A 20,831-nucleotide genomic window follows, 5' to 3' on the forward strand; every position below is an offset into this window, starting at 1 on the left:
TTGAGCCGTTCGAGCGTAGCCTGATTAACATAGACTTTCAAATCTCTTCGAGATTCTGGTCTGACCAAGACCATAACGAATACGATTCGAAATGGCCTGGTCAACCCGCCTCCCTCGGGTTGCTACTGGTTGTGGCCAGAAAAGGCTGTGACTAAGCTTAAGCCAATCACACCACTCTTTCCTCTGACGTATGATTTAGCTACCAGCGGGGCTAACTGGTAGATTAAACTCTTACCAAAGCCAGTAGGGAGCAAGGCGAAAACGTCTTTCCTGTCAAGAAATGATTCAAGGGCTGTTCTTTGCTCGATTTTTAACGAGAATCTCCCGTCGAACACTTTCATTACAGCATCTACAGCAGTGTCAAAAGCTTGACGCTGCTCCATGTTGATATTGAATGAAGCGCTTCCGTGTACAATCCATGGGTTGAGTGGCAGTTCAACCACGTCACTACCTTGAACACGCCTCTACCCTGGGCCGTTGGCGCTGCTCAAAGTTGATTGCTTCCCGACAAAGTGGGTGGAGTTCCCATTTTTTCGGGAACTCGAATCCACCTGAATGAGCAGTTTGCCTGAGTAAGTTTTTTTTTTTTTAAAGAACTTTATTTAAACAATATTAGTATTTGCCTGAGTAAGTGTAGCAGAGCCGGGGGTCCCAAGATGGCGCCGTGAGCACACTCTCCGATTCGAGTTCTGCTACCAAAAAGTAATTTAACAGTGAACAACTTTTTACAGAGAGCCTGCCTCTAACTGTGACCTGTTAATGAACATTTCTGTAAACAACAATCGTGGAAACATGCCAAACCTGAGTTTGGAGAAGAGAAAAGTAAGCGATATTAGGGCAGAAGACGTTAGCAACCAAGAAAAAGCTAGCATCAACCGTAATATACTAATTGACAACTACCACGATTACGCGGCCAAAGAAGGAGTGAAAATCAGCATGATGGATGAAGATGACTTTCACGAACTGCCAAATACCCCTTCTAAACCACCACCCAGCAAGAAAGGCAAACAAAACATTGCTGCCGACAACGCCATGGAAATCAACCTAGTTGGTGCGCCTGAATTCGTCTCCTCACTTGCCCAGCTAATTAACGCTCGGTCCGACAAGCTGGAATCACTGATACAAGAAAATAAAACGGTCATTACGGACCTGAAGAAGCAAGTCCACCACATTTGTGAGGATATGAATGCAATGAAAGGTAAAGTGGCTCAAGTTGAACAACTTTACCATGAAGAAAAAAGCGTGCAGGCGCATTGGAAAATCGGATTAAAGACCTGGAACGGTATTCTCGTCGCTGGAACCTGCGGCTCAATGGCATTCCGGAGACAGTAGAAAACCAGCATGTACGGATGGAGGTAATTAAAATCTGTCAAGTCATCCTGCCAGAAGATAAAAAGCGACTGCCAGAAGTGATTGACACTGTCCATCGCCTTGGTACAAAAAATCCGAAGGGGCCCAGAAGCGTCATCATTCAGTTTTCGTCCCGGGTTCACAGGGGTGCTATCTGGGCCGCCGCCAAGAACAACTGGTATCTGCGTGATCATGGGCTGCGATTTGCTGAAGACCTCTGCCAGATCGACAGAGAAAATAGGAAGATGCTGTGGCCAGCAGTGGAAGCTGCCCGTAAGGAAGGAAAAACGGCTTTCTTCGTTGGAGGACGCTGCTTTATTGAAAACAAAGAAATCTTCCCTCCAGCTTGATAAATGAATCTGATAAAACTGATGTGAAGGTACTCAACACGATAACAGAAAGGTAGTCCCTCGTTTTAGCGAAAACCAAGGCATTTAAAAAAAAAAAAAAAAAAAACATTTTTCTTTGCGTGTTAACTTGTGTCATATTATCAAACTATGCATTTGGCCTTTTGAATTAATGTAAGAAATGACTACGTTCCACAGATGAACACAGAAAACCCACAGTGCTGCATTGTTTTGATTTTATTTTTTATTGTTTTGGACTTGGTGTTTTGTTTTAGAAGAAAACGGAGCCTTTAAATTCTGCTCTACTCAGAATGCACATCAGCCAAACCCTAAATGTGTTCTTAGTCCAGTGCATCTAAGAAGTATATGAGAAGTAATTACTTACTATCCAGCTCAACATACAAGCTCAGGAATTAAACTGCTTTTTCCCCCTGTTTTTTGTTTGGGTATATGCCAAATACTTGCAGCTATGGGCCTCTTTATTTTGGTTTTGACCACAAGTGCCTTAAAAAAAATAAATAAATAAAATAAACGTTCTGGACATTTTATGGACACTACATTCCTTCTTAGTTGAGATAATGGTTAATTTTCATAAGCTTGTTCATTTATATGTTCGCGTAAGAGGTCAAAGGCAACTTTGCCTGTGCTAAATTTCACTCAGTTGTGTTTGTTTATGGTACAGTTCTCGATGGTACTATAAGAGTTTGTGGTAAGTTACTTGCGACTTAACTGTCTACTACTTACCTATTTCTTGTTGTTTTGTTTATTTTATATTTCTCAAACTGTCTTTATCTTTTCTTTCATTAAATGCCAGGGGTTTAAGGGATAGTGGGAAACGCAAGGCGTTATTTCTATATGCTAAAAAATGTAAAACAGATTTTGTCTTTCTCCAAGAAACTCACTCCACAGCTAATGAGGTTAAGTTCTGGAGGTCACATTTGGGAAACGATATCTGGCTGTCACACTGTTCAGAATGTTCAGCAGGTGTGGGCACTCTAAGATACAACTTCACAGGTAACATTTTGCACACAGTTACTGATAGTAATGGTAATTTTGTATTACAAGTAATTGACTTTAATAAGGTTATTTTGATTGTCACTAATGTTTACGGTTATAGCACTAAAGCAGAAAATGAGAAACTTTTTGATATCATAGAACAAAAAATATTAATATGGTTAAACAAGTTCCCAAATGCCTTCCTTTTAATAGGTGGGGATTTTAACGTTGCTCTTGATAATATTTTAGATAGATGGCCATCAAGACAAAACAACAATGAAAGCTGCTATTTAAAGCTTTTCATGCAAAGATTTGATCTGATAGATATTTGGAGAGAAAAATTTCCGACTAACAAAGTATACACATGGTCTAATAAAGCGGGATCCTCCCAATCTAGAATTGACTACTGGCTGATGTCCAGGGGTCTAAAAGAAAACGCAACAGCACAAATTATAGCCACACCATTAACAGATCACAAAGCTATAGACATCATTATTCCTCTATTCCCTGCTTCTCATAACCGTTCTTCTTATTGGAAGCTGAATAGCTCAATTTTAAATTATGAAGATGTAAAGACTGAAGTTAGTAGACTTATTCAAAAATATTGGAATGAAGCTCAAATTGATGATAAATATTGTAACAAATGGGAACTTATGAAATTCGAAATTGCCAAATACTGTAGAAATTAAAGCTCTAATCTAGCCAAACAAAGGAATGCAGAAGAAGACAAGATCATATCCACCATAACCTCCCTCTCTCAAAAGCTCCCGGTTTGTCTTTCTACAAATGAAAAAGAAACACTCATTGAATATCAGAATAAACTTGACAACCTATATAGACTCAAAGCAAAGGGTGCCTTTATTAGATCGAGACAAAAATGGATGGAGGAAGGGGAGCGAAATTCTGCCTACTTCTTCAGGTTGGAAAAATCTCATTCCAAAACTAATTCTATCCAACAACTTAAGATTGATAATACTTTATGTGATGACCCCAAGCTAATTGCTACGTATTGCTCAAAATTCTATAGTAAATTATATACTTCTCAATATTGTGATACAAGTGCTTCGGCCTTTTTGGACTCTGTTGTTGTGAATAACATTAATGATGTAGACAGAGATTTGTGTGATGCTCCTCTGACGTTACGAGAAATAACTGATTCTATAAATAGCCTCAAACATAATAAGTCTCCAGGTGTGGATGGATTCACCTCTGAATTTTACAGAGCATTTGTGGAACAATTAGCCCCATTCTTACAGAAGGTTTTCACAGAAAGCATAGCTAATGAATCACTGCCCCCAACATTAACTCAAGGATTAATCACACTTATTCCAAAGCCTAAAAAGGATGTATTGCTTATCGACAATTGGCGGCCTATTTGCCTTTTAAATAATGATTACAAGGTGCTAGCAATTGCATTTGCCAAAAGGCTCAAACTAATTTTGGATTCTGTTATAGATGAATCACAGTCTGGATTCATGAACAACAGACACATTTCTAATAATATACGATTGGTTTTAGATATGTTAGATTATTCTGATTTAATATCTGAAGACAGTTATATCCTATTTTTAGATTTCTATAAAGCCTTTGATTCTGTAGAACACCAATTTATTTTTAGTGCTTTAGAAAAGTTTGGTTTTGGGCAGTTTTTTAAACAAGCTATTCGAACACTATATGCAAATAGTAACTGTTCTATTAAATTGAGTTCTGGCACAACCCTACGCTTTGATGTCGAACGTGGAATTCGGCAGGGTTGTCCGATCTCCCCTTACCTCTTCCTCCTTGTCACCCAAATCTTGGCCATCCATATTAATTCAAGTACTCTGAAAGGCATTGCAGTGGCAGAAAGGGAAATCGTTATTAGTCAGCTAGCAGACGATACAACCTTGTTCTTAAAAGACTCCTCTCAAGTATCTCATGCTCTTAATATAATTAATGTGTTCTCTAAAGCCTCTGGTCTATACCTAAATGTGAATAAATGTGAATTATTGGCAGTGAAAGACTCAGCTACTCGCTCAATAGCGAACATTCCTGTCAAAGATAAGGTAACATATTTAGGAATTTCCATCACTAAAGATCAGAAAGTCAGAAATGACTTGAATTTCATCCCAATCATAGAAAAGGCTAAAAAAAGATTTAATCTATGGCTATTAAGAGATCTATCTTTAAAGCTGCAGTCTGCAGGATTTGTTGTTGTCATACGTAAAGTCCTAATTTTTGGCATTTTAAGAGTTTACATGATCTATCAGAACGCTTGAAGTTGAAAACGGTGACCTCCGTAGTCGCAAAATGCAAGAAATGCTTATTTTTTAACCGAAAAAAAAAAGTTATTCAACTTCCTGTCCCGCCCCATCAAAACACATGAGAACTCGTGCACGTAGACGTGCACGCCAGATGCGCCTACACGACTCCTCATTCATCAACTCACCTGTCATTTGCGATCATGGAAGACACAGTAAGTAGACTAGCCCGTAATGAAGTTCAATAGTCCAGATAAATAAGCATGGGGATGAGCCTATCTTGTATCGCGCGTGCACAATCGGTGATTGACAGGCAGCAGAGCCCAGCTCGTAACCTGATTGGTTACCTTTTACCGGTCCGGTCTGCAATTTTGTAAACAAACCTGCTGGCTTTGGAGGGACCTAGCGGGACATATAGGGGACCTAGAGAACTCTTTTTTTTTTGTATTGGGGTATTTAATGTACTACTTTCAGAATCCCCGGACAGTTCCAGGCATTATGCTTGAAAAAGAGTTGCAGACTGCAGCTTTAAGAGGCAGAACTCTAATAACAAAAGCAGAAGGAATATCTAGACTTACTTATGCGGCCCTCTCATTACATATTGAAAATAAAACCATTAAAGGGATAGATCAGTTGTTGTTCAACTTTTTATGGAAGAACAAAATGCATTGCATAAAAAAATCTGTTGTCATAAACACATATGAGAATGGGGGACTTAATTTTTTGGACTTTGCTTCTTTGAACAACACCTTTAAAATCAATTGGATCAATCAATTTCTAAAAAACCCAAATTCAATGTGGAACTGTATCTCCAATCATATTTTTTCTAAAATTGGCGGCCTAAAATTCCTCTTAGCATGTAACTATAACATAGGGAAAATTCCTATTTGTCTTTCCAACTTTCATAAACAAGCACTACTTGCATGGTCAATGATATACAAACACAATTTTTCACCACACCGTTACTCCATATGGAATAACAAAGATATACTTTATAAGAACAAATCAATATTCTTAAGGGAGTGGTTCAACAATGATATAATTTGGGTCAAACAACTATTCAATAGCAATGGTAGCTTATTTTCTTATAAGGAGTTCCTTCAATTTTATGGAATACCCGTAACTCCAAAACAATTATTTAAAAGCAACACATCTGCCTCTATACTTGATGCTCCCTTCACTGAGATAACCAACTCACCAGTTGGGAAAATATGTTTTGTCCCTTCTTCTAGCAAAAAGAAAAATTGTAAAATTCGTGCTCTTTTCCAAAGTAATATCAGATCTGTTTCTCCTGTAATTTTTCACTGGAATAGTTGTGTAAATGATTTATGCTGGGATAAAATTTGGTGTCTTCCTCAAAAATTCTTTGTGCTTAATAAGGTTAAAGAAGTTAAGCTGAAATTATCCATAGATGTTACCCGGTTAAATCATTCTTTATCAAATTCAAATTTGTTGATCTTGATCTGAAGTGTGCCTTTTGTGACACTCACACTGAGACCATTATTCATCTATTTTGGAAATGTGAATATACCCGTAAGCTGTGGCAAGATATTTGTAGATTTATTTTAGATCATATATACTGTGATTTTAAGCTCCTTCTGCAAAATATAATATTTGGTTTTATAAAGAGTGATGCCCCTGCTGAAAAAGAATATTTTTTAATTAATCTCATTTTAATTCTTGCTAAATATTACATCCACAAATGTAAATTTGCCAAAGTGAAACCCAATTTTTTTGCTTTCATGATAGAACTCCAGATATACTTTAAGTCAATTTCCTCTTCTAATAATAAGAAAGCAATCAAAACTATAAATCTTGTCTCCCAAATTGAAATTTTTAACTCAGTGTAATTCTCATTGTTCATGTCCCCTGGTATATTCTCTTTATATTTCTCTTTCTCTCTCTCTCTTCATTTATTATTTAAACTACTTGTGTATGTATTTATTTCGGTATGCTTATTTGTTCTTCATTTATTATTAATGATACTTGTCTTGTTTTTGCACTATTTTTGTATCTTGTAAAGCAAAATAAAGTTATATTTAAAAAAAAACAAAAAAAACAAAACAAACAAAAAAAAAACAATGTACTCCCATTCAAGCCGACAGCCATGCAGTGTGACGTAATCAGCAAGCGACGGAACCCGAGCCGATTCGACCAAACAATGCGTTCTGCGCTTTGGACGTCATCAATCACGTGATCAGCGCCATTTGCTGCACGTCCCGGAACATTGTCCCGACTCTGAACACGTGATAACATTGCAACAGAAAGCTGCATTCAGGTGAGTCCAGAAAATAATGAATTTAACGGTGAGACGGTAGCAGAAATGTCTTCAAAGTGCTCTGTGTCATTGGTTTGATTCCTGCTGCTGGACACGGACAGTCAGAACATGCAGCAGAGAGTAAAAAGTTCAAATAACCTGGCTGCTATTCACAGTTAGCCCGGCATGCTAATGCTAACGCTAACGCTTGATAGAAGTGTGCAGCCAAAACATGTGATTTGATGTGTTTAACGTTCACAATATGCCATATTTCATGATTAGATCTTAAAATGGGACTTAATTATGCTCAATATAAATACTTTAATGACATGAAGAGTTCAAGTTGTGTGAAGAGGAGTCATAGCATTATTATAAAGACTTGTGGGTGATCCAGGAAAGTATCACAGGAGCAGTAGAAATCCAGTTCTCCTCAGTATCAGTGTGTGATTTCTCAGATTTACACTCAGAAGCCCATTAAAAGACAGTCTGACTGTCCTCTTCAGAAGTGTCTCATGAAAGCTTCATTATTCACTTTCCTTTACATATCCAATATTTTCTGTTATCCACGAATCAACAAGGACTGAGCACATGATAAAAAGGTTCTGGAAATGAGAACAGGTTTAGAAACGGAGAGAATCTGAAGTAATGAGTTTAATTGAATGTGACTGGATGGTTAAAAACTGTGCAGACCAGAATGGAGCAGCTGAACCTGGAGCTGAAGCAGGAGCAGAACCAGGAGCAGAACCAGGAGCAGAACCAGGAGCAGAACCAGGAGCTGAACCAGGAGCTGAACCCCTCCACCAGTAACAGAGCCGGCTCATCCTCTGGGTCCACCGGGCCACAGGTCAGTGTGGAGGAGGTTTTTATTTTATTTCTTATTTATTTGGTTAGGACTCTGCACATTAATCAACATATCAACAAAGCATCCATGTAAATATGCCGGAGTTAGCACAGCTGCTAAATTTCATCCGTTGTCCTCAGGCAGGTATCATAAAAACATACAGACAATACACCATGACAAAAAACTAAAGAACAAACAAACAGAAAATATTTAGAAAGATTCACATCAAAGTTAAGAGTCCGTACCCAAAAGGGAAAAGACGGAGAGGTGACCCATGAGAGCAGCTCTGTTTTCAACCACTGTTTAAGGCTCTTTTTAAAGGTGGTGGAATTGTCCCAGTTTTTCTAACACGAGTTGGTAGTGTGTTCCAGCACTGTTCCTCTGATGGACTCCACCATTTGGCCAAACTTACTCCTGCATCATTGCACATCAGTCTCCTCTAGTGCTCTGGGGTTTACTCTAGAGGATTCTGTCTTTATGAAATCCTGTAATAGTGGAGGGGCTAATCCTTTGGAAACCTTAAAGATGAGACAGACGTCCAAAAACAGCTGATAGCTATCAAAGTAGCTTTAGTCCAAGTTCCTCAACTGAGCCAATGAAAAATCTGTTGATAACTCACAGTAATCTCCAGATTGTCAGTTAGCTCATCATTTACCTGGGGCTGTAGATCACTAAGCTGGGGAGATAACTCATTTAGATTGTTCCATATTAGCTTTTAATTACCATTTGCCCCATTTATGGCCTCAATATAGAATCTGCTTTCACCTTACGGGTCATCCTTAAGACTTTATCTCTATTTTTCATTTATTTTATAATTTCATTGTTCAATCAGGGCAGATTATTTCTATGTTGCTTGGATTTACCTTTTTTTTTTGTGATTCGTTATAATATCATTGACTTTTTTAATAAAGTTATCTGAGCTAGCCTCAATGTTGTTATTTTCCAGAATATTAGACCTTCTAGATTTTGGATTTCCTCATTCAGGAATAGTTGCTGGCTTTTGGGTATGAAGTAGAACTGGTGACCTCTGGTGGATGCCATTAAATGCTTCCTCTTAATTTTCCATGAGCACAAGATAAAATTGTGATCTGACAGGCCTGATAATAGATTAAAAGTCTTAGAGATTCTTTCAGGATTATTAGTAAATATTAGATCAATTGTTGTATTTGACGTATTAGTTATTCTTGTTGCTCCTTTTATAATTTGTCTCAAACTGTACTCATCCATCAGCTGTTTAATTTTTTTCCTGACTTGATGTCCCAGTTAATATTAAAATCAGCGAGTGAGATGATTTCCTTTTTCGAGTTGCAGTGATTTAAGATTGTCTGAAGATGATCATAAAACACATCCTTTGCTGAGGTGGATCCACACAAATCACAGTAAAAGACATTGCAGAGCAGAGTGATGCATTTAGACCAATACACTCAGCGTTAACGTCTTTAGGCCACCTTATTACCGTATTTTCTGCACTATAGAGCGCACTGGATTATAAAGCGCACTGTCAATGAATGGTCTATTTTCGATCTTTTTTCATATATAAAGCGCACCGGGCTATAAGGCGCATAAAGCGAAACAAAACATTGTCGTTGCTGTTACCTGGCAGTTCAGTGATGATTCGAAAACGAAACTTAGAAAATCGGCTCGGCGCATGCGCAAAACCACAAAGTAGCAATTCTCGACAAGTAGCACAAATCGACTGAACACCGGCCTTCGTGAAAGCTCGGACCACAGTTGAGACTGATACCTTAGCCCAGGCATCCACGATCCATTGGCAGATATAGCGAAAGTCGCCCGGCGCTGTCTCCCTCCCTTGGTGAATGTGTGTTCGCCTTCTGTCATCCTCTGCTCCCACGCAGCTCGCAGTTTAACTTTGAACGCCCTGTTTACACTTATATTCATGTCCCTTGCTAACGCTGTTGCCTTCAGTTGAATAGAGACTGTAGAGACGCTTCTACCCGCTGCTCTCTGTTCAATAACCCACTGTTCAATTTTGTTATTATTATGGTGAATCACAATATATTTTACTCCGCTACGCTCATGACTACTGTAGCCGTAATGCTGCAGTGCGGCTTTGTAGTTTACCAAAGTCTTACTAAAACATTTTGACAGAGCGCCGTGTACCACACAAAATCGCTTCGGGGTCCGTAAGCTAACAAGAATAAATCCATATATAAAGCGCTCCGGGTTATAAGGCGCACTTTTGTTTTTTGAGAAAATTATAGGCTTTTAAGTGCGCCTTATGGTGCAGAAAATACGGTAGTTCATGTTGAAACTTCTCTCTGACATAGATTAATACTCCCCCGGCTCGCCCTGCTTCTCTAGCCTTTTTAAATACATTATATCCTGGAATGCTGGTAGCTGCTGTAGATGATGATGAATATGTCAACCAACTTTCACATACTCCGTATATCAATATTAGAGTCACTTAACCCCTTAACAGGTGGGCAATTTTTGCCTGCAACTCCTAAAAAATGCATACCCAAAGTAAATTGAAAGCTGTACATGAACCACTTGGAGTAGAGGGCTGGTTGAGGTCTCTTTTGAAAGAAAACACTCTGAAGTTTCACCTACAACAGTCAGAAGTGCTATTGTCACAGAGTTTTATGAGCTTGAATACAGTGAAAGAGATGGATTTTTATGCCTTCCAAATTTTTCTTCCCAAATATGTGTCTTAAAAGTGACTTTAGCATAGGGCTGCGGACTGAAAAACACAACGGGACTACAGCCTGAAGTCTTACCCATTCCCACTTCAAATGTGACTGTAATACAACAAAAAATTAGTATTTTGTACAGTTTTTTCCAAGGATAGGACCAGGTGTGCCAAAGCTGTTCTATTTGGAGAGCCTTGTGAAAAAAGGCTGCCATTCCTGAACCCTTCAATCATGATCTTGGGCTCTTTTTGGATGTTTGCTTTACTGATGAGAATGCTTCTGAGTGATAACACTGAGTCACAATTTCCTTCGGTAACAATTAAGTATCTAACTGTCTATCTATGAGTACAATAATATTAAATAAAATAACAATAAAATGTAAATAATACTTACTTGTCAAGTGTAACGTTTCCGTCGTCAGAAAATGCTTCTTCTTCTTCAGAGTCAATGAACGACACATCACTGTCTTCCTCTGACACACACTCGTCAGAAGCATCACTGTCCCGCCGTAGACAAACCTCCAAGGCTTCCTCCATAGTGTATTTAGTTTTCCAAGTCTGTTTAGCCATTTTGTAGACACAAGAAGACGAATAACAACTCCTGAAATCAGCGACGACTTGCACAGGAAATGTTTGCGCACACCTGTGGCTGTTTATTGGAGAAATCCCACCCATTGCGCGTCATGCCGTTTTTTTCAGAATGTCATTTCTTTTTCAATGCGCTACTCCAAAGTAAACTGGTTCGAGCCGCACACGAAACAATAGGTGCAGATACTTTTGATGCATCAGTGAGTAATTGACTATTGTGCCCCAGCAGACAGGGTAAACAGTCATCTATTGGAACAAGTAAGATGTCATTCAAAAGCTAAAAGACCAGAGCTGTTTCGGTATGACGTTGGGGCTAATACATGCATGCTAACTCAAGTTATGATAAAAAATGTGCGGAAAAATATGCTTCTGACAGAAATTCTGAAAGTTAGCCGCCGCAGACTTTGTGTATGAAATACTTGTGGGTGAAATACTTGTTGTAGACTAACTATTTTACTGGAGTACATTAATTGGACCCTTGCCAACGTGACAGGGCTGTTTTTATTGGAATAATATTGTATCTTTTCTTAGAATACTGTGAGGCTTTATAGGTGACTTTGATACTTGTATGTTTTTGCGACTGGTTTTACATAAGTGTTTACTGTGTCCACACTTCTGATTGTATCCTGGATACATCATTAGAATCACAAGACCCTTAGCTTTCCAACGGTATATAACATATGTAGGTACATATAAAGGCAGGAGGAAAACTTCGGATTTGCGCTGAAGTGTGCAACGTCCCGCCGGCGGGACATAAAAACGTTAAGGGGTTAATAAATGTTACATTTGCTCAGTTTGTTGTTTTTAACCAGGAAAAACACAAAGTGCTTCCTGGTTTCATCTCCTCTCTCGGAGCTGCAGATCCAGATGTGCTTAGACTCAACATGTGCTGCAGGCTGAATGATCTGCTGGAAGAAAATCAGTGGGCAGATTGTTGTGGTGGGACGTTTTCTGGCTCTCAGTCTGCAGATTTGAGAGGTTCAGGAGCTAATCTTCATTATTTGTGTTTAAAGTCTCTGGGTTACATGAATTGAACCTGGTGGTGGTAATATTCTGGGTCTTTAATGGTTAGATGACAGGTTTGTGAGTTGTTTTAACAAAGAGAAACAAAGGTTGAGTTAAAACGGACTGTGTTTCCCTGATGGCTGAATGGCTGCAGACCTCTGAGTTGTAAGCTGGAACAGAGGGTTAGTGTAAAGAATGTCATGTATTACCACCACTGTTACTTTTATTCCTTTAAACCAGCAGTCATCAACCTTTTTCAGCCCAACCTCTACATGGTGTTTAAGTGAACAACTTGGACAAGACTCTGGTTCCTTCCATCATTTAGAAATATTGTAGCTCAAGTTCCTTTTCAGAGTTTCATCATGACAAAAAGAATTAGTAAAAGAGCTAAAAGCAAGAGTTTACTGCTTAAAAAGCTGAACGTGTGCAGAACACATCAGAGCACAGTGCTGATAGCTGAGGGCACTTATAAACACACCCTGAGCGTTCACGTTTGAGCTGAGAAATTGAGACCTGTGTGGCTCGGTCTATCCAGGTTCAGTTAGAATATGTTGGTTAGCGTAGGTTAGCTTAAAGAAATCTTTTGTGTGAATTTCAAAAGGATCTAAGTCTTCTTCCTCTCTGTCATTGCAGAAACATAGAGCCCAAGAGGGATCCAGATGGCACTGCTGTAAGGACTGTGGGAAAGTTATCAAACGATCAAATCTGGGGTATCATCAGAGGCTTCATACTGGAGAGAAGCCATACAGCTGTGACCAGTGTGGGGCAGCTTTCACTGCATTAGCTAGTCTAAAGACGCACCAACGTATTCACACAGGAGAGAAGCCATACAGCTGTGACCAGTGTGGGGCAGCTTTCACTGCATTAGCTAGTCTAAAGACGCACCAACGTATTCACACAGGAGAGAAGCCATACAGCTGTGACCAGTGTGGGGCAGCTTTCACTCAATTATCTAATCTACAGAAACACCAACGTAGTCACACAGGAGAGAAACCTTTCATCTGTGGTCAGTGTGGGGCAGCTTTCACTCAATTATCTAGTCTTAAGAGACACCAACGTATTCACTCAGGAGAGAAGCCTTATATCTGTTGTCAGTGTGGGGCAGATTTCACTGAATTAGGTAGTCTAAAGAGACACCAACGTATTCACTCAGGAGAGAAGCCATACAGCTGTGAACAGTGTGGGGCAGCTTTCACTGCATTATCTAGTCTAAAGACACACCAACGTATTCACACAGGAGAGAAACCTTTCATCTGTGGTCAGTGTGGGGCAGCTTTCACTCAATTATGTCATCTAAAGACACACCAACGTATTCACACAGGAGAGAAGCCTTTCAGCTGTGGTCAGTGTGGGGCAGCTTTCACTCATTTATCTCATCTAAAGACACACCAACGTATTCACACAGGAGAGAAGCCTTTCAGCTGTGGTCAGTGTGGGGCAGCTTTCACTCAATCATCTAATCTAAAGACACACCAACGTATTCACACAGGAGAGAAACCTTTCATCTGTGGTCAGTGTGGGGCAGCTTTCACTCATTTATCTCATCTAAAGACACACCAACTTATTCACTCAGGAGAGAAGCCTTATATCTGTGGTCAGTGTAAGGCAGCTTTCACTGAATTATCTAGTCTAAAGAGACACCAACGTATTCACTCAGGAGAGAAGCCATACAGCTGTGAACAGTGTGGGGCAGCTTTCACTCAGCTATCTGATCTAAAGAAACACCAACGTATTCACACTGGAGAGAAACCTTTCATCTGTGGTCAGTGTGGGGCAGCTTTCACTCATTTATCTAATCTAAAGACACACCAACGTAGTCACTCAGGAGAGAAGCCATACAGCTGTGGTCAGTGTGGGGCAGCTTTCACTCGATTAGATAGTCTAAAGAGACACCAACGTAGTCACACTGCAGAGAAATGATTGGCATAAATCAACAACAATTTTTACGGCAGATAAGCAAACATTCACCTGGGAGCAGCAGCAGGAACTACCAATCAGAAACCTTGCCTTTGTTCAGATTAAAAATCTTCTTTGTGGATTACCACCTTCTCTTGTCAGGACTTTAGTTCTGAATGTTCTGTGGGGAGCACGTGTTTGAAGAACCATTGAAAGTGCTTTATAATTTGTTGGGATTGCTTTAACTGGGGACGGATCTCCTGATGTTCAAGACAAACATGGCATCAATTGTGAATTGATGGACAGAACAAAATGCAGTCTGTTTGAAAGTAGAAACATGTTTATTCTGTTATACTGAACATTTGTTTTGTTTAAAGTTAAGATCAACAAAGTAGCTTTGCACCAGCTGTGGGTACCGTATTTTCTGCACTATAAGGCGCACTTAAAAGCCTATAATTTTCTCAAAAAACAAAAGTGCGCCTTATAACCCGGAGCGCTTTATATATGGATTTATTCTTGTTAGCTTACGGACCCCGAAGCGATTTTGTGTGGTACACGGCGCTCTGTCAAAATGTTTTAGTAAGACTTTGGTAAACTACAAAGCCGCACTGCAGCATTACGGCTACAGTAGTCATGAGCGTAGCGGAGTAATATATATTGTGATTCACCATAATAATAACAAAATTGAACAGTGGGTTATTAAACAGAGAGCAGCGGGTAGAAGCGTCTCTACAGTCTCTATTCAACTGAAGGCAACAGCGTTAGCACGGGACATGAATATCAGTGTCAACAGGGCGTTCAAAGTTAAACTGCGAGCTGCATGGAAGCAGTGGATGACAGAAGGCGAACACACATTCACCAAGGGAGGGAGACAGCGCCGGGCGACTTTCGCTACTATCTGCCAATGGATCGTGGATGCCTGGGCTAAGGTATCAGTCTCAACTGTGGTCCGAGCTTTCACGAAGGCCGGTGTTCAGTCGATTTGTGCTACTTGTCGAGAATTGCTACTTCGTGGTTTTGCGCATGCGCCGATTTTCTAAGTTTCGTTTTCGAATCATCACTGAACTGCCAGGTTACAGCAACGACACTGTTTTGTTTCGCTTAATGCGCCTTATAGCCCGGTGCACTTTATATATGAAAAAAGATCGAAAATAGACCATTCATTGACAGTGCGCTTTAAAATCCAGTGCGCTCTATAGTGCGGAAAATACGGTATTTATGTAAACATCTGAAGAAGCTATATCATTTCAGTTTGATGTGAAGTCGAGCTTTACACTCGTCTGTATTCATTGTTCTGCATTTCATTAAAGGTCAGATGTTAACTTTTCTCATGCTTTTCATGTTCTTGCTACACAGATATTTTTGAAGAAAATGTGTGTTTGGTTACGAGGAAAAGTTAACCCATATCATCTTCCCCAAAGACCCAGAAATGTTTAACGCAGTCTGAAAAGGTTTGGAGTTGTTCCCTGTACTTCCCAGACAGCTGTATGATGCTCATGACTGAAGCTGAAAGTTAAGGCTGTTCCAACACTAAATGGGCATGAGGCTCAACTTCAAGCTGTGAAACTCTTTCAAATGTCTCTTGTGTTTGAATCAGATGTGTGAACGGATTTTAGTCCAAACGTCATGGCTGCACTGAAGGAAAAGGCAGCTTAGCAGGCTAAAGGTACTTTGAATTGAACCGTTTAACCCTCTAGACCCCATAGCGGCCGTTGCCGGCTGTTCTTTATTCTCCCATAGCGGCCGGCATGAAAATACACGTCTCACTACGGGAAAATGATGTTGCTGAACTGTAACTACACACTTCACTAGTTCACAACAGCTTAATGAACAGATTGTTGTATTAAAATATATATGTTTGTATTCATTTATTTCTAGATATTGTCATGTTTTTGAGGGATTTCTCTTGGCCGCAGTTGAGACTGATATGAGAGCGGAGGTTCTGCGTTTGGGCACAGCTTCACTAGCCGGCTAATTGTGCTATCTACTGTAGTTATGTTTGATATTGGTTCGCAGTGTGCCAAGTATTACTTTGTAGCTACCAGCTTCGTTCATTATCACTCGATTACCTCAGCCACTCAATTCAAGAAAATCAAGATCAAGAAAATGACAGCTCCGAAAAGACCGCGGATGTTTACCTGGCAATTTGCACCGGTTCGCAATTGTCCGACTCGGATTTCAGTGACACTAACGTAAGTTGTAAATGTGATTTAGATAGATATACAACCTAAATTTGAGACGTAGTGGCCAACCTTGTCACCTACAGCCGTTTTGATTAGCCATGCTAACTCCAGATTATTTATCGTTAGTTATTTGCGAGCTTGCCGCTCAGTGTCCTTCAACAGAGCATACTACAGACTACACCTACACCAGACTACACCTAAACTAAGAGATAATAAAGTAAAGATGATGATGATGATCATTACTTTATCTGTTGGTTACCATTGAAGATCCCAAAATAGTAGTAGTAATTTCCAAATCCAACTCCTTCCTTATTGTAGCGATGTAATCCAGTGACAGTGCTAGCAAGAGCAAATCGAAACGCTGAACTCCGGAGAGGAAATGTCAAACGAAACTGTAGATTTTTTTTTTAAAAGTCTAACTCCTTGTTTGCTACTGGTAATCTAACTACCTGCCTGGTATAAGTAGCCTACACATATTTTCGGGTTTATGTAAGGCGCCTATCAACAAACATTTCAAGTGATGTCGTGCCTGATTATAATGCGAGAATTTCAAACCGGACCTGTCACCATCATTCGTCCACCAAGTGATAGCCCCAGGATTTAGGTTGCCAGAGTTAGACTATGATCAACTCGATCTTATAAATGTAATTGTGCAAACGTATTTGAAATACTTAAAGTTCCCATGGCATGGTATAGTAGCGGCACTTTAAATGGGCTTTCGGAGGCTTCAGGATGTTATACCCCCAGGCGTTCTCAAAATTCACCCGGAAAACGCAGATTTGGCCTCTTAGAAGAAAGCCGCATTTCAGCGCTTTCTCCAGTGCCCTGTTTTCCTAATGAGAAGCAAGGAGGAGCGCGAGGGGTGTGTCATGGCTGAATGGGGGCGTGTCCGCGCATGTTAGCTGCCTGCTAGTAGGAAGAAAAAAAATAGAAATGGCAGGTGAGCAAACCATCGTACCGTTCGCCTTCGACCCGGAATCGGACCCTGAAGCCGAGGCGCAGGCAGTTCAGCAACAAACTGCAGATCAGCAGCACCTTCAGCAAAACGTCTCAGAATGGTGAGTTTGAAATGTTATGTCTGGAAACGTTTATAGTTGGGTCGGTCCGAACCACTGAGGTGAACAGATACTAGCAGTCGCTTAGCCTACGGTAGCCTAATTAGAGCAGAAATTGTAGTCACTACATCAGGACTACCTAAAATATTATTTTTGCTTACAAAACGTATAAGTTCCCAACTTATTTTGCAATGTGGGCACGTATTTGCAGTCCTAACATTAGTGAGTATGGCTGCTGGCATCTCCAGTCTCTACACCAAGTAACTTTCTCAATGTCGCCTTGCATTGTGCAACAGTAACACTGCCAAAGTATTTCCCATAGTACACATTGCCAACATGTTATGAAAAACAACTGTAATAAACGCCGGTGGGTAATTTCATGAAAATTGCAATTGCAATTACCCCCACAAACACTGTCCTGTTTGGCAAATGATTCTCCACCCAGTATTGACATAAGGGGAGCGATTTATAACCAAGTTTTCTAGACAAAAAGGTTTACATGCTATAATATATGAAAAAAACATACCTCATCATATCCTGACCATGTGCTGGATCCAAAGTGTAACTACACGAAGTGAAACTTATGCTACAGATTTTTGTGTACACCTTTTTAGTAGCCCGTCTTCACTGGGAACAGCCAGCTGTTCGTTGCCTATTTAGTTATACAGTAGCCTATGGCATGCAAAAAACATGATAGTATTCTGACCAGCATGTAATTATTCTCCTTGCTCACCTGTTAACTCATTTACTTGCCACTAAAGATGTTTCATTGTTATATTTGCCGGCATTACCTGAAAACAGAATATCATTACACTGCCTTTTTTTTAAAATAATACGTGTCAATGTGGAATTTGCGAGATAATGCCCACAGAAAGGGAGAATAGATGCTGCATGGAGATCCCTCAGGTAACACTGTAAATCTTGAGACTCGGAACCTTACAATCACTGATCAGGTTCGTAACCTCGGAGTGTTGATAGACTCAGATCTGACTTTCAGCAGCCACATCAAAGCTGTCACCAAGGCAGCTTTTTACCACCTCAGAAACATCAACAGAATGAAAGGTTTCCTCTCCCAAACAGACCAGGAGAAACTCATCCATGCATTCATCTCCAGTAGACTCGATTACTGTAATGCTCTTTTAACTGGACTTCCCAAAAAGAGCATTAAACATCTGCAGCTCATCCAGAACGCTGCTGCTAGAGTTTTAACCCGGACTAAGAGATCTGAACACATCACAGCAGCTTTAAAATCTTTGCACTGGCTTCCAGTCAGTCACAGAATAGATTTCAAAAGCCTGCTGATGGTTTACAAATCCCAGAACGGTTTAGGCCCAAAATACATCTGTGATATGTTCAGAGAATATAAACCCAGCAGAGCTCTTAGATCCAAGGACTCAGGTCAGCTGGTCCAGTCCAGAGTCCAGACTAAACATGGAGAAGCAGCATTTAGCTGTTATGCTGCAAATAAGTGGAACAAACTGCCAGTGGAGATTAAACTTTCACCAAATGTAGACATTTTAAAATCCAGGTTAAAAACATTTCTTTTCTCATGTGTCTATGCATGAAATATCTTTTAACTTATCTAGACTGTTGCCTGTTTTTAAATTCATTTAAATGATTTTATTTGTTTCTTTTTATATTCTTTTATGCATTTTTAATGCTTCTTGCACTCCCTGCTGCAATGCTTTTATTTTATGTAAGGCACTTTGAACTGTTTGTACATGAAATGTGCTATATAAATAAATTTGATTTGATTTGATTTGATTTAAACATTTGGATCTACCTGTTCCTGAAATGACACTTACCATGTCTAGTTCTAATCTTTATTAGGTCACAGCACTACTTGGAGAAGTGGCGGCAGAGCCAGCATGTATGCTGGATCATCCAGGGTTTGAGCCGGTCTGTCTCAATGTATATTCGCTACAAACCGCTGGGCGAGTCTACAGGCACCATTTTGGCAGTTTACGCCTGAGAAAAAGCATCGGTAAGCGTTGTAAAATGATTACTCATAGCCACATACATAGAGTTTACAGTATACCCACCCAATAGAGCCTGATAATTCAACTATGCAGACAGTATGAAGAGTCTTTGTATATTTATTTACAAGACATTATTAAAACACAATCAAGAATAATCCATAGGAATATGTAAATATGTACAACATAGCAATAACAGAAGAACAACAACATGCAAGTGTCATTTTTTCTATCTGTTCTTCCAGGCGCTTCAGGTATTTGGCCTACAGGCAGCTCGTGGCGTGGTGCTGGGGCTTTTTGGGTCGCCGGATCAGAGTGGTCATTCCTGCCTGTGTGGTCCTGCGTATCCGTGCCGAGTACCCCGATGATGAAGGACACTGCACCGGGTTTAGACTGCCTCGCGTGTGAAAAATTAGGTCCATCAGGACATCCACATACCCTTTTCACACAGAACATTCATACACACTGTACACGCACAACATTTGTATATTTCAGTTAGTCATTTGTACATTTCAATGTTTATTTTTATATATGTTCTATATATTTATGTTTGTTTAGATTTATATTTCTCACATTTTTTGTATTCCTATTTGTTGGAATTAACCTCAGTAAATTTGATACTGGCAAAAGTAGTTGGACTTGAATTCTTGAACTTTTAAGGTATTACCAAAGGTTGGCTTAGTCTTTTGACGTTTGACTGCAATCTCCCTTCTTGGATTTGGGAAAGGAGATTTTGAAGAGAGGTACACCGTCTGCTGTCCGGGCCTGTGGTCGGTTCGCATTTTCATTAAAGTGGATCGCCGCCAAGTACAGTCTGAAAGAACAAGAAACAATGTGTAAACGGTGTTTCTCACAGAATTTTCATTTGTCATGGTGGTGGGGGTTAGCTGGTAGAGACACATGCATCATCATGGGAGAGCATATGAAAAGCTCTTTTCCAAAATGCTATAGAAGCTGTTCTCATTACTTTTTTTAAATCTGATTTCAAGCATCAGGAAAAGTGATATTAGCTGAGATTTACATAACATGTTGAAACATTTAAATGCTGCTTTTAATGGTAGTAACAAATAAAACAATATTTTTGAAAGTAGGTATAAAGCATTTTGGAAAAAGCTTTTCATATATTGTGAAGTTTCATAGGAACTATGATCTGAAAACCCCCTAAAAGTATAAATATTTTGGTAAATCAAATATAAATTACATTCTCAAGACAATCTTTTCAGGGGACCTGGTCTAGGTGTTTCGTGCCTTATAGTGCTGGAGAAACCCGGCTCAATAATGACATTTCAGACAACAAAAACTTTCAACAACTACAAGGTAAAACATCTCACCTGCAAAGCATTCCACTATAGCAGGGGTAGGCAACCCAAAATGTTCAAAGAGCCATATTAGCCCAAAAAAACAAAAACCATACCTGTCTGGAGCCGCAAAAATCTAAAAGCCTTAT

General features: G+C 39.7%; 1 protein-coding gene across 1 annotated transcript; it reads left to right on the top strand.

Moving 5' to 3' along the window:
- The first annotated feature begins 792 nt into the window (after positions 1–792).
- On the top strand, positions 793–15,775 carry LOC142368731 (uncharacterized). Its single transcript, XM_075450917.1, has 5 exons — positions 793–1,198; positions 1,496–1,623; positions 12,995–13,795; positions 13,880–14,120; positions 15,768–15,775. Exons 1-5 carry the CDS (start codon positions 793–795, stop codon positions 15,773–15,775), a joined length of 1,584 nt encoding a protein of 527 aa, XP_075307032.1.
- The last annotated feature ends 5,056 nt before the right edge of the window (positions 15,776–20,831 follow it).

Source organism: Odontesthes bonariensis, chromosome 19 (genome assembly GCF_027942865.1).
Source record: "Odontesthes bonariensis isolate fOdoBon6 chromosome 19, fOdoBon6.hap1, whole genome shotgun sequence".
NCBI lineage: Eukaryota > Metazoa > Chordata > Actinopteri > Atheriniformes > Atherinopsidae > Odontesthes > Odontesthes bonariensis.

Excerpts from the sequence above, each read along its gene's own strand:
- LOC142368731 (XM_075450917.1), top strand. The coding sequence starts at position 793 with ATGCCAAACCTGAGTTTGGAGAAGAGAAAAGTAAGCGATATTAGGGCA. Across the intron at positions 1,199-1,495 it reads GGATATGAATGCAATGAAAG|GGGTGCTATCTGGGCCGCCG; the intron begins GTAAAGTGGCTC and ends CCGGGTTCACAG. Across the intron at positions 13,796-13,879 it reads TCATCTGTGGTCAGTGTGGG|GCAGCTTTCACTGAATTATC; the intron begins GCAGCTTTCACT and ends GGTCAGTGTAAG.